General features: G+C 40.5%; 2 protein-coding genes across 2 annotated transcripts; one reads left to right on the forward strand and one right to left on the reverse strand.

The window, feature by feature from the left end:
- Window positions 1–520: 520 nt before the first annotated feature.
- LOC127774589 (xylanase inhibitor protein XIP) lies at window positions 521–1,694 on the forward strand. Its single transcript, XM_052300858.1, has one exon. It carries the CDS (start codon window positions 586–588, stop codon window positions 1,465–1,467), a length of 882 nt encoding a protein of 293 aa, XP_052156818.1. The 5' UTR covers window positions 521–585; the 3' UTR covers window positions 1,468–1,694.
- A 5,158-nt stretch (window positions 1,695–6,852) lies between these two features.
- LOC127774074 (switch 2) lies at window positions 6,853–14,221 on the reverse strand. Its single transcript, XM_052300345.1, has 8 exons — window positions 13,818–14,221; window positions 13,237–13,343; window positions 11,440–12,355; window positions 11,120–11,367; window positions 10,417–10,543; window positions 10,052–10,327; window positions 8,904–9,138; window positions 6,853–7,854 (listed from the first exon to the last, which is right to left on the reverse strand). Exons 1-8 carry the CDS (start codon window positions 14,184–14,186, stop codon window positions 7,562–7,564), a joined length of 2,571 nt encoding a protein of 856 aa, XP_052156305.1. The 5' UTR covers window positions 14,187–14,221; the 3' UTR covers window positions 6,853–7,561.
- Between the last annotated feature and the right edge of the window lie 599 nt (window positions 14,222–14,820).

Raw genomic sequence — 14,820 nt, forward strand, 5'->3', positions numbered from 1 at the left:
ACCAAAATTGGAAACCCTGGGCAAGAGAACCTTCAATTCACCCAACCCTCATCACAGTTCCGGGTTTGGGCTCATCAAGACAGGCAACATCTGACATGACATACATTTTCTAAGTAGCCAGAACGCTAGAGAAGTAAACATTACAGCAATAAAGTAATTGGTGGCGTGCTGGGCTGTTATATTAATTCAACAACACGTTCACGGTCAAATTAAGTTTATCCCAGCATCTTCCTTTTTGCTAAGCACCGGCTTTGTTATCTCTTCTGCATGATAAACTGAGAGGGACGAAACGGGGTTAATTTCTGTTGTTTCGCACTCGTGGTTTCTTACTTGCGCACGTTAGCTGTAACACACCAGCTACTGGTGGTGAAGCGTGAAGGTGAAGGCCTAGCTAGCTTCGTCGTTATCTTTGGACTTATGCCTGCACGCCCACGGCGCCCGCCGCGCGCACACAACATAAGACGACACGTATGTCCGTCCAGCGCGCGCGATCGATCGCTATATATATCCATGCATCCACGTTCGTATCCTTCACACCTCGATCAGTAGCTCCATCGTAAGATCGATTCGACCAACATATCAACAATGGCGCTTCGACGCCTCGCGGCACTTCTCTCCTTGGCAGTACTACTGTCCGCCGGCCTCGCCGCCGTGTCGGCGACGTCCCAGAACACCGGCGACACCGTGATCATCTGGGGCCGGAACAAGGACGAGGGCTCCCTCAGGGAGGCGTGCGACGCCGGCCGCTATACCACCGTCATCATCTCCTTCCTCAGCGCCTTCGGCTACATCCCGGGCACCTACAAGCTCGACATCTCCGGCCACCAGGTCTCCGCCGTCGGCCCCGACATCAAGTACTGCCAGTCCAAGGGTAAACTCATCCTCCTCGCCATCGGCGGCCAGGGCGGCGAGTACTCCCTCCCGTCCTCCCAGGCGGCCGTCGATCTGCACGACCACCTCTGGTACTCCTACCTCGGCGGCCGCCGCAACGGCGTCTACCGCCCGTTCGGCGACGCCAACGTGAACGGCATCGACTTCTTCATCGACCAGGGCGCGAGGGAGCACTACAACGAGCTGGCCAAGATGCTCTACGACCACAACAAGGACTACCGCGCCACGGTCGGCGTGATGGTGACGGCGACGACGCGGTGCGGCTACCCGGACCACCGGCTGGACGAGGCGCTGGCGACGGGGCTCTTCCACCGCATCCACGTCAAGATGTTCAGCGACGGCCGGTGCCCGGCATGGTCCAGGAGGCAGTCGTTCGAGAAGTGGGCAAAGACGTACCCGCAGAGCCGTGTCCTGATCGGCGTCGTGGCCTCGCCGGACGTGGACAAGGACGCCTACATGCCGCCGGAGGCCCTCAACAACCTGCTGCAGTTCATCAACAAGCAGCCCAACTTCGGAGGCGTCATGGTTTGGGACAGGTTCTACGACAAGAAGACCGGCTTCACGGCTCACCTGTGAGTGTGTGACTGGTCGTGACATTTCAAGACTATTAATTCCTTAATATTAGATCAATAAAAGCTTTATGTGCAGTACTTGTGTACTACACAAATAAAGTCATGTAATGAAAATAAACATATATTGTGTCTGCTATAAAGATTTGTATGTTGGGTAATGTATGTAATCAATAAATAAAGCGAGGTACGGTACCTCGGGTGAAATAATAAAGAGCTTTGAGATAAATAAAACTTCCTTTATCTTAACGATTTTTTTAATGTTACATCAAGTTTTTTTTTGCACCTTCGCCCATTACCCGTTGATCCAAGGGCTAGTGTTGATCGGTTTTGCTAATTAGCGTGTACGCGCGACTTCTCTAAGTCGCACACATGCCACGTGGAGGGTTGTGATTGGTTGAGAAGAGAATGTTGATGGAGAAGTAGTTATATTTTGGACAAATTCTGAAAGCTAAAAGTTATTATATTTTGGGACGGAGGGAGTAGTAACTATATACATAGCGTATAGTAACAGCATCAACTATGTACAATGGTTTGTCCACTGTATTGTTTATAATCACATCTTATTAGAATAACTCTCAAGTCATGTATTAACTATGACTTGCATCCCCATCTATGTGAGTAACACCTCTCGCTCTAGTTGCATGTGTATGTCTCTTTCACTACTAGAAAAATGATTTTTCATAGCGTTTGGAAAATATTTTTCATGGCGGCTACAAGAAAAAACCGCCAACGTAGAAAATCGGGGGGTGGGGGGTCACTGGCCGCCAGCGACCATATTAAGAGGTCCGCCATAAAAACACTATATTTTTCGAGGCGGACCTCTTAAATGTCCACCATCAAAAATAAGCTTTTGCGCTAGCGGCTACTAAAGAGATCCACTAGCGAAAAAAGGATCTGCCAGCGAAAAGCACAGCTCACAGATCGATTCCTTCACAGCATCACCCACCCACGCATTTAAAAGCAATTTCACCCACCCATCTACTGCATTCATCTCTCCTCTCTATCTCTTTCTCATCTAAACCTCACCTCTCTCCCCTCCCCTCCCATCCCCTCCCTCAGTCCCTCTCCCTCTCCCAGATCTAGCCAGAGGGAGGGGGCGGCGGCCGCCGCGGCAGCGACGACAGGCGGACCTTGCGACGGCGCTTGGGCGCGGCGGGGCGGCGGCACTCGGGTGCGGCGGGCGGTGGCGCTCAGGCGCGGCGGGGCGACAGCTCTCGGGCGCGGGCGGGGGAGGCCGGATCCGCCGCCGCCGAGCCGCAGGGAGGTGGTATCCGCCGCCGCCGGGCCGCGGGGAGGCCGGATCCGCCGCCGTCGTACCACGACAACGACGGGCCGGGCCACGACGACGACGGCGACCACCACCACGACGACGACGATGGGCTGGAGCATGATGACAACGACAACCACGGCGACTGGTGACGACGACCGGAGGGTCTCCTCCTCCCTTCCCTCTCCCTCTCCCAGATCTAGCCGGAGGGAGGGGGCAGCGGCCGCCGTGACGGCGATGGCAGGCGAGCGACGACGATTTTGATGAATTTCTCCGTTTTATGTTTGTATTGATGTTTCATACATGCATGTAGTGATGTTTGTTTGTTGAGAATGAAGTGAGAAATTGATGTAGTGTTCTCTTAAGGTTGGATGATTGGATTTGATGTGGATTTGAATTGTTATAGATTTGAGATTTGGGGATGTGGATTTGGGATGCTGGAGGCTGGAGAGGGAGAGGGGTTTTTGCTGGTGGCTGGAGGACAGCTGCATATGGTTGTTTTTTGTCTCAAAATTAATTATCGCTGGCGGCCGGTATAACACAGCCGCCAGTGAAAATCGATTTTTGTGGGCGGCCGATAACCGCTAGCGAAGATTGATATTTTCTCTGGCCTTTGCTTTGTGGCAGCTGCAATTTCCACCAGGGAAAATCTAAAATGGCCGCCACGAAAGATGATTTTCGTAGTAGTGTTTTTCCCTCTCTCTCCTTTCTTCTTGCCCTAGCCTTCATCTCTCTACCACTAGTGAAATCTACAAATAAACTAGAAAATGAAACAAAAATATATAGGTTAAAGCCTCACATGCTAACCATATATAGTTGTTACTGCACAAAAGTAGAAGTGTTACTACATGATAGGTACATGTTACCACTTCCAAGTAGCCATGTTACTGCACAGTAATTGTAGTTTTACTATGTCATTTTTACAATATGAAAATTGAATAGGTGGGCTATAGGTAAAGTTTGTAGGTGGCTTTGAGCGAGGTCTGATTGATGTAGGAGTGTTTTGAATAATTTTATACATTTGGTAAAACCATGTTACTGCATGTATATGCCCTTGCTACTACAAATTACACATTCTGTTATTGCATGTGGAGGGTTAAAGTTTAAAATACCAATATTTGAAAAGCAATATCTCACAAGATATGTATTGTTTTTTAAAACAGTTTCCACTACGATGCTATAGTGTTACTGCATGTGGAGGGTTAAACTTCAAAATGCATCTACGCACTCTCCTCCTCAAAGAAACAGTTCTTCCCCTCTCTTCTCAAGAAAACCAGTCTCATCACTCCAATATAGTGTTACTGTATGTATATAACGTTACTGCACATTTGACAGTAATATTGTAGTGAATTGCAGTAAATCAGGAATTGAAACAAAAATATTTGGGTTAAAAGTCTCAGATGCTAACCATATACTTGTTACTGCACAAAAATAAATGTGTTACTGCACGGCGGATACATGTTCACATGACAGTTACACATTACCGCATGTTTATGCGGTAACACTATCCAAGAAATGTACTAAAACACTTTGTTAATGTAGAACATATAGAACGTTACTGCACCTTTGGCAATAACACTGTGGTGAAATTGTAGTAAACCAGGAATAAAAAAATATAGATTCACATGCTAAATATACTTGTTACTGCACAAAGTGGAAGTGTTACTGCATGGCAGGTACACGTTACCAGATGTTTATGGAGTAACACTATTCAAAAATTGCAGTAAGACGCATGGCCTGCTTCTATTTGACCTAACCCACAAGAGGAGTTGTAGTTACAGCTCGCATAGCTGACTACCATCTTCAACCTCCGGAAAACGGTGAAAACATCTCATGTCCATACAATGCCAGAAACGGTCCTCCCATCAATTCCGATCGAAATCTTTCTCGATCTTACAAAATTGGTTGATTGCTTTTATACAATCGATCTGTTCTTTCCGTTTTTATAAAAATCAGAGCGAATCCACAAAACCCATGACAAAAACGGTGACTTTTAAATATAGATTAAATCCATTGAATTAAAACAGAGTTGAAAGAGAAAATTATGGGGAAAATGATGAAGTAGTGGGGAATCGATTTTTGCAATTAATTAGAGTAGGGAAAAAGAAAAACCGGCGCAAAAAAGACGGATGGAAGAAAACAGAAAAGAAAAAAAAAGGGAAGATGGACGGATGGAAGAAAACGGAAAAGAAAGAAGAAAGAAAAAGAAAAAAAGGAATATGGACGAAATTTTTTAGTGGAAGCCTTGCGTATTTTTTAATTAGGTATAGACTTACAGTAATATCGTGATGGGATTGTAGTAACGCACAACAGATAGTAGTAATGAGTAATAATAATGCTATAGTACTACTACTTGTAGAGAGCCAAATTCCAAAAAAGTCAAGCTTTGAAGAACAATATCTCTCACGTGATGTATGATTTTTTTTAATTGTTTGCACCATGATGATAGGAAAAAAGTGCTTATTAAAAGTAGATCCGTCATGATTATATTTCAACTAAATTTGAATATTGTTACTGTACGTAAGACAAAGTGTTACTGCACAGTGGTCGTCGTGTTATTGCACCGTTTTGCGAGATAAGAGCTGAGAAGAGGTGGGTGGTGGGGGGAGTTAGTAGGTGGTTTGACCGGGATTTGACCAACGTGGGGATGCTTTGACCGACCTTTGACTGAGATGGCAGGTGGGTTTTGAGCCCTTAGAAAGGAGGGAAGGTGGGTTTGGCCCTTGGGAGGGAGGGGGGAATAGAATAGCTATTCTATACCATAAAATATATTTGGAGAGGTCTCTCGTTTTTGCCTTAACCAGCGACGTCGGAACGTGTGGAGAAATCTACTGTAACGTACTACATGCATGCATTTTTTTTTAAGAAGTCTACTACATCACATGTATGTTATTTTCTTCTTCAAACAAAGTTTTCTCTCAAATTACTTATCCGATCTACAATCCGATTACATCATTGTGTTCGTTACAATTAAATCTTCACAACAAGATCTTACATGATTATATTACGATGAAAAAATATTTATATTTGTAAATTACTTTTATTATATAGTAAGTTACTTTTATTATATATATAAATAAGTTACTTTTAGATTTGACTAAATTACTTCTTAGATATATAAAAGTAAATTCAATAGAGTCTAAAAGTAATTAACATATATTATAAAAGTAACTTAAAACAAAACGGAAGTAACTTTGTCACGATATTATAAGTAAATTCGTTGTAGAGATAAAAATATGACTTTATCTAGAAATAAAATTTAATCAGCATATATCAACACACGTAAGTTTAACAATTTTTAAAAGTAACTTCAATGTTAATTGGAAGTAACTTTTGCATGGTTAAAAATAACTCTATAAATCTGTTTAATCATCGATTGTTTTTTTCCTTTTATTTTTAGCTGTGTAGTCACGTCCAATGAAAAAGGGTATTCATTAAAGTTACTTTCTTTTTGTTATAAGTTATTTCTATAATATATATAAATTACTTTTAGGCTTTATTGAATTTACTTTCATATGTCTAGGAAGTAATTTAGTGAAATCTAAAAGTAATTTAGATATATTATAAAAGTAATTTATAATTTTTCATCAAAATATAATCATGTGGGATCTTGTTATAAAGATCTAATTGTTACAAACACAACGGTATAATCGGATCATAGATCGAATGAGTAGTTTAAGAGAAAATTGTATTTGAAGTATATGTGAATAGTGTCTCTAATAGATGGAGTGGTAGCTGGTTTAGAGACAAATCAGCTACCACTAGCTGTATAGTCACGTCCATTCTATACCCTTGGATTCGCCGATTACATGAATCAATTTGATTAATGTATTTGTTTTCACTTGTTCTAGCATGGATATTAAATCGAATTATAAGATCAAATGGATGGTCCAGGTAGAATCTTTGCAATCTTTTTATTAGTATATAAGTAGTACCTTCATTGTAGAATATAAGAGATTTTAGGTTTACACACTGGTGTTAAAAAAGTAGATCAAATTATTTAAAAGAATATTGTAATTGGTTTAAAAAAAGAGAAAGCGAAGAATTTGAATGATGAAAGGTTATGATTGGTTGAGAAAATAATAAAAGTTAAAAAAATATATTTTAGGATAAATTTTAAAGGCTAAAAATTGTTATAGTTTAGAACGAAGGTTGTACCAAGAAGGAACATATTATGAACAAGTTGTCTTGCAAGCGCGTCCATGTGCAGGGCGAATAGTCCCATAAAAATTTTGAGGTGAAAAATACTGATGAGTAACGTGAGGTCGTGAGCTAGATGCATAATCAATGGATGTATTAACAGCCTGCACTCTCTGTTACAACATTGCCACAACGCCAGACCTTGGTGTGCCGCTGGCGATCAGCTACAATATTGTCTCGGGAAAAGTCGGATAACGGGTGAATTATTTGCATGCATCATACATGACCTGCTATTCTCGTATCATTTGTACATTGTAACCACTAACCAGCACAGCTTCTTTCTGTTTGAGATGCACTCAGAACTCCGTGGTAACTCTAAAAGCTTTACTCAGCCGACCAACAAAGATACAAGCGCCCAAATCCAGAGAACCAGCAGGAGAAACAGCGATTTATGTCAAACCCAAAAGACAAACCACTACGGGTCTGATCTTACCTTACAAATGCAACAAATGAAGAAAAAGAAAAGAAGGAAATAAGATGATCTGAACATGAAAGGTTCCTCCCCTTCTGATAGCCTGTGCCAAGCCAGAGAAAGAGTGGATGGGGCAGAACAGGAGAATAGAAGGAAAACATCGGTGGAGCAGGAAAGGGCTATCTATATGAGGGAAGCATTATCCATACTCCCTATGGCTTACTTTGCATTCCTGTAGCGGTCCAATACTTCATGTCGTTGCAAAGGCGAGACAGACAGCAACCACTTACTAAACTCAAGGTCGTTCATACCCATGAAAGATGCAATTCGGCTGAATTCCTTCTTTTTCTGCACCAGTGAGTAAGATTTTGCCTTAATTGTATGCATTGTTTCATTCTTCTTACTTTGCAGCTCCTCTAAGTGCCTTGGGACAGTTTTATCTTCTGCACAGTTGCTTGCTTCATTTGTCCTCGTGTTTACAACATCTTCATTTCGGTGAGCATAAACTATTCCTGTTTGTAGGGAACAGAATTTGTTACAAGAAAAAATCAATGCACCAATACGTAGACAGAGGGGAGATATTCTGGTAGACAACTTAGCAAGCAACTTTCGGGTTTCAATCTTAGTCAATATGAGTTTTTTGCAATTGACAAATCAGTTTTTACTGAAAACAGTAAACGTAGCAACTAATAACAGAATCCTACATAGATCAAGATGTCAAAGACTTGCATACTTGACCAAGTGTTTATTTATTTTAGACTAAATTTCAAACTGCTACTGTTTTGTCAGAACTATCCGTTTGCTGTAAATTTAACTGGACATTTCAGAAATATGCAATAATAATTGATTGTTTTATTTTTTTTTCATAGAACTGAAACTTTATTCTTATTATAGGTCAGGCCCCCCCTGTCAATACACATCCTAAAGTTAGCGAACTGATAGTTTCATGTGAACCCTTTTACCCCCACACTTTTTTTCCTTAAGAAAGTAGAGTTGGTGGTGGTGGGGGGGGGGGGGGGGGAATGATTTTCAATATTCTTGTAAGATGAGATTGATACAAATATAATTACTAATTTCCTCTATTTTATTCAGAACGTAAGTTATTCTATATTGCATTTCACAGACCAGATATTTTTCTGTTCATAGGATTATAGATATATAATGTTGCAAAACCATATCAATCTACAAATGTTAGTGTCATTTGAGCTCTATGGGATATGGGACATAAACTTTTCTTCAAAATGTATGAAGAGAACTTAGGGCAGACAGTGAACATAAACTAGAATAGGATGAACAGCAGGGCTAAATAAATCGATACAAACATATGAATGTTACAAAAATTGAATGCACAACAATGCAAAATATTTAGAGTCAGTATTTGAAATTAAAATTTAATCAAACAATTAACTATTCAGCCACTAGTATATTATTCAGTTTCCCATAATAGTAATAGTAATAGTATATTATTGGTCATTTTGAAATTGAAACTTTTCATAAAGCATTTAAGGTCCAAAATCAAGAAAATTAAATTAGAAATATTCAGACTGACAGTAGAACTTACCACAATGGTACAAATTCTTGTTCTCGTTATGTATTGCTGTCATTGAGGATTTCATTTGATCTTGCGTACCAAATATATTTGTATCAACTATTTCTCGAATTCCTATTGTTTCAGCTGTATTACCCTTCCCATGTTCTCCATGCATTTCAATGATCTCACTGGTGAAAAGCTTATCAGACAAGTCGCGAAACAGATTGCATATCCCAAAGAGCTCACCTTGAAATTTTTTGTCATCCTAAAATCATATAATTATACAATTTATATAAACAAAGCACCAAAGCCAAGTGTGATTATTCTTAAAACGTGAAAGGTATATGTGCTGGTAAATGACTAAGAAACTTCAAGAGAGTGACGCATAACTTCATGACTTCTGAACTGTCGAAATGTAATCTAGCGAATTGATAGATGCCTTATTCTAAAAAAAAGTATTCATGTTAACACAGAATTTGGAAAGTCATGAGGTAAGGTGAGAAAACTATCTAGTTAAAAAAGGCAGCATTGCCTAGATTTAATACATGTAGTGACACTTCATTTTACTATTCAGGTGCCATAGGACACTGCAACAGAAAATAATGAATCTACCTTAAGTGCTGTATGTGTATTATGAGTGCAACCATTCTCTTATGCCTATGACTGCTAAGCTAGGAACCAAAATAGGAAGTACATTAACATATGGTGATGTATGCAACAATGTAGGAATAGTGCAAGGCAGTTCATGTGTCACGTGTTTGATTCTGCTAAAATGCTACTCTTAACAACAAATATTAATATCAGTATCATGTGGATTACACAATGTCTACGCTTGTTTGTTAACAATACATCATCCAGGTAGTTTGCATCAACTTACAAACTCTAAATTCTCTGGTGAGTATATTAAACTGCATAATCAAATGGTCGAAATACAATAATTTTCTGAATAAAATATGAATGTTATGATTGTAATAATCAGTCCAAATACAAGCATGGGAGAAACACGTATTTTGGGAAATGGAAAAAATATAAGGACCTAAATGACTAGGTAATTCAGGGAAATGATTTTAGAACAGGAAAAGGGAATCATATTAGGATGGTCCACAATTGTACCACCCTTCAAGTAATTGAAACAATCAATCCAATTTCATCAAAATGCATTAGTTTTACAACATTACCTGCACTCCTTCAAAGTAACGTTTTTCTATTTTTCCAGAGACCGCAATATTGGAAAGCTGTTGCTTATATATTTGTCGAGAATAAATAAGCTCTTCAAGGGAACCAGCACCAAGTAGGCGAAATACAGTGACATGCCGCCTCTGTCCAAATCGAAATGACCTGTCTTGCGCTTGCAAGTCTTGCGCAGGGTTCCAACTTGGGTCAAAAATCACCACACGATTAGCACTGACCAGGTTGACACCTAAATTTCCTGCCCGTGTAGATATAAGGAAAACCTGTAGAAAAGCAATTCACCATTTGACGATGCTAATCTAAAAAGTTCTTTTGGCAGCGAGTACTGAAATGCACATCAACAGGAAGTTACCTGTTTGCTTGGGCATCTATTGAACTCATCAATTAGTAATTGGCGTGCATTCATGGGAGTCGTTCCATCAAAGCGAGAAAAGCAGTAACCCTTCCGTATAAGAAATTTCTCTAGTATGTCAAGCATCCTGGTTGTCAATTTATGCATGAACAAGTGATTACACATGCAGAAGATATAACATCAAGCAGCATATCTAAATCGCAAGTACTGTCAAGAAATGTTCCAAGAAGCAAACGCAGTGAACAAGAACTAAGATAGATGCTTAAGAGAAAAATAAGCTATTCAATACAAGCAAGTTTTGTTTTAACTTACTTTCAGGTCTAAATAAATAGGTTTAGTTTGTGTTCAGTGTAACCTGTCTAATCACATTCCCTAAAAGTGTATTTAAAGAAAGGCAAGTAGAAGGAAGTTTACATCTATTCAATGATTTAACGCTCTATACTGTCAAAGGTATATAAACCACAACTTCAGCAAAAACTGGAGCATGATGGGCTTGTGAGAAATTATACCCACTATAGTAAGTAATGATATTTTATGAACATTTAGTAACAATCAATTCCAAGGTCGTACATCAATAAGAGTTTTTTGTTCAACATCAAATATGGTTTAAAACAAAGAAATTTTCTGACTTGTGAGATATGTTATTCTTGCTTTGATCTTCATGCTTACTGAAGCATTGGACACATTGGGGATAACCACTCACCTGACTGAATAGCTGAAAAGAAGAATTTTGTCACCCTGCAGAGTCCATAATGACAATAGTCTTTCCAACGCACGCATCTTTCCACAATGTTCTGCATCACTGAGACCCATGAAGTTTTCACTTTTAGCACCTCCACCAACTAATTCAATATCTGTGTCAAAGACAGCAGCCGCAAGCTCAGCATCTTTCTTCTGCTTCTCAATTTCGTCTTTCAGGTTTGGCTTTATCAGCTCCAGATGGTTACTGATCTATGGAAAATTAGTGGGGAATTATTAAAAAAACATAAATCTTTCCAAAATATTTTAAGAATATGAAATAACCTGCTGAAGCTTCCCAAGGCAAGGAAGAACAAGACAGAAGGGGCACAGAGAACAACCCTCTGGATTGTCTCTGTGAAGATAAGACCAGATAATGCCATGTGGTTCAGTAGTCTTGCAGCATTCCACCTGAGTCAAAGGACTTCCACAGCTACATGGGAGATCCTTGTTTATAAGGATTTGCACGTCAGGCTGTTGCAGCATTCTTCTGTAAACGCGCTTTTGAACGTCACTCATTCTGCAGAAAACAATATTATCCTCCTTTCCAAGCATGAGATGCCCAATGGTCTCTTCCTTTGTTCTTCTCAACAGAAATTTGCTAAGAACTGAAACAAGGTGCTTCTTGCGCTTATCAGCAACTTGTACAAATCTCTCAGAAGCACTGAACCTCTGGCCATGTTTTAAAGGCTCGTCATAATATACTCGAAAGTGTTCTCGATCCCCCAAGCAACCAGGTACAATCCAGTCAAACAGATTAAATAATTCCATTATTTTGTTTTGCATTATGGTTCCTGTGAGACCAAACCGCTTTCGAGTAGTAATTTCCAAGCAAGCTGTATATAACTTTGATTTTTCATTCTTCAGCCGGTGTGCCTCATCAACAACCACAAGGTCCCACGAGATGCCACACAAAATCTTGCCATGAATCCTAAAAGTGTCAAAACTGGTAATAACTATCTCTAGTCTTTGAGTTTCAACCTTTTGAAGAACCAGGTCACGATTTGGGCCATGATAGACAGCAACAGAACATCTTGCCCACTCTGCAAATTCATTTTCCCAGTTTCGAATTACTGATGTGGGGCAGAGGATGAGTATAGGGGCAATCTTTCTTCCTTCCACTAATTGATCACCGTGGTCATTATCTTTTCCAATAACAGCTGATAAGAAAGCAATTGTTTGGATAGTCTTTCCCAAACCCCTAAATCAGAAAAAAAAAAACATGAGAAACAAGGGAGTCAGAACTCAGAAGTCCATCAAATTTAAATGTTGTGTTGAAAAATCTCATTATTATGTTTTCGGTTTGAGATTTAATAATAGGTGAGTAGAAAAAAGCTCCCCAAAAATAAAATGCTCAAGCTTGGCTATCGACCCTGAGATTTTTTTTTCCCAACAGACCTACAGGGTATGCTTATGTGATGCCGGTGCAAGTACCTGTCAATCATCCACATGCTTACCCATCATGCAGAATATGAGCAAACTATGTATATAAATCTGATGATAAGAACAGAATAAGACCACGAAGTAAACCGCCAACGGATTAAAGCTACATACAGTGGGAATGGTTTAGTTATTAATTTTTCACAAAATAATATAAACCATGCAAACTATGTGCATGGTTATTACATAGAAGTTTAGGAACATCAGGACATATGCAATACATGTATTATCTTTTAAAGACTATAATTTTAAGATACTTGTCAAACTAACTACAATTTCCCTGTCACAGTTTTGTAAAACTTTAAATAAACTTAAAAAAAAACTAGTTATCATGTCGGAGTTTAGACTTTAATAAAGCAATAGTAATAAGTCACTTACAAAATCTTTTTAAGAAAAAAAATCCCTTGTATGATATAATCTCCTGGTTGTGAGTAATATTACCAAGTTTCATTGAATTTGACGATTTAAGCCCACAAACCTATCAACCACAATGTTTTCACATGGATAGAAAGAGATATGTATTGTTTTGGATATTGTATAGTTTCATTTCAGTTCAGCCACAATCAGGAGATTATATCATACAAGAGTACAAGTTATTTAGCAGTGTACTTATACTGTAACAAAATAACTTCCAAACCTCACATGTCATCTCCAAGCACACCGCCATGGTTGTTTCTATACAGATTGTATAAGAATCTTACACCATCCCTCTGATGCACAAGTAGCCTGCAATTTATCGAGGAGGGTACCTGTACCAAACAAAACAGAGGAAAGCACAGCAAAGTGAATGTGCTTGTAATAACTAAAAAATTACTCTAACTAAAAATAAAAGAGAGGCTAAAGCGAGTAAAATTCTGTTGAAGGAGGGACTAAAGTGAACAGAGGGAAGGGATATTAGGAGGGAAAGGGAAGCCACATCTGTTATATGGTAGTTAAAGGGATATTAGGATATGATTGATTTGTATTGTCTTCCTTATCTCTTGTACTATACACACCTGCCCCAGCCCTGAGGCTCAATACAATCATCAGGTTATGCTGTAATCTCTCCTCCTATTATTCAACATGCTATCAATCACCCAAAAAAAAAAAAGGCATGGCAGGTGCAAAACATTGGTCACAACCTATCACGGTGCGAGAACCTGACCAGTCGCCACTCGCCAAGAACTGTGGACCGGAACATCGAACAGTAGTAGCCAAGAGGGAGGCGGCAGCATAGATTTTACCTGGACGACGGGGCGCTCTCCAGGCGGCGAGAGAACAAGCGGTTCGTAGGGCCCGCGGGAGTCGAGGGCGGCCGCTGGCGGAAGGGAAGCGCGGGGGCGGATGCAGGGGACCTCGTCCTCCTCCTCTGGCAGCGGCGGCGCATCATCCGCCGCCGCATCCGAGGTCGGGGAAGTGCGAGGGGGCGGTGGCGGCGAGACGGAAAAGGAGGAAGAGGAGGAGGAGGCATCAAGGCGGAGGAGCTGCTGCGAGAGGGACGTTTTTGGGGGCCTCCTGGCGAGGAGAGGAGGAGGTGATCGGGGTTGGGACTCGGATTGGGGCTGTGAAAAGGAGGAAGACTGGAGGGTTTCTTTGAGGCTGTGGAGCGACATGGCGTTGCTTGTCAGGGGAGGAGGAAACCGGTCGGCGGGGGTATTTGTGGGGACGTTTTGCATCCTCCTTTCTTCCTTTCTCAATAAGAACTTGCAGTCTTGGTTCCGTACTTCCGTAACATAAAACACACAAAACCTTCCATACTAAAAGATTGTGTCTTATACACACAAACTTGTTCACGCTCCATAAATATTAAATAATAAATTTTACCAAAAAAATCTGAAAATAGCATTACACATATATGCAAAGTCTCATCTAGAAAATTTGTTATGTTTTCACCATAAAAATAAAAACAAAATTCCGACAAATATATATTTTTTCTTTATATTCTTTGTTAGGGCCTTCACAATGTATCTACATGACGTTTGGCCTCGTCAATCCACATAGGCGAATGGCTTGCGTGGAGGAGAGAAGAGGGTGGGGACCATGTTTTCATGGGGTTCTCACATAGTCGCGTCCTCTCCAGGTACAAAGAGTCTCATCAGTTTTGTCAGAAAAAAACGCGCAGAGAGTGGGACTCGAAGAGTGGGGGGAGAGAGAGGAAGACACTGCCGGAGAGGGGAGGGGCTTGCCGGCGTCGATGAGGACGATAGGGCAACGCCAGCACTGGCGAGGAAGCGACGTTGGTGGCGG

The sequence above is a fragment of the Oryza glaberrima genome, chromosome 5 (assembly GCF_000147395.1).
Source record: "Oryza glaberrima chromosome 5, OglaRS2, whole genome shotgun sequence".
Taxonomy (NCBI): domain Eukaryota; kingdom Viridiplantae; phylum Streptophyta; class Magnoliopsida; order Poales; family Poaceae; genus Oryza; species Oryza glaberrima.

Coding starts and splice junctions, on each gene's coding strand:
- LOC127774589 (XM_052300858.1), top strand. CDS start 586: ATGGCGCTTCGACGCCTCGCGGCACTTCTCTCCTTGGCAGTACTACTG.
- LOC127774074 (XM_052300345.1), bottom strand. CDS start 14,186: ATGTCGCTCCACAGCCTCAAAGAAACCCTCCAGTCTTCCTCCTTTTCA. Junction 10,544..11,119: donor CTTTTCAGCTATTCAGTCAG/GTGAGTGGTTAT, acceptor ATTGACAACCAG/GATGCTTGACATACTAGAGA. Junction 7,855..8,903: donor CAAGAATTTGTACCATTGTG/GTAAGTTCTACT, acceptor CCCTACAAACAG/GAATAGTTTATGCTCACCGA.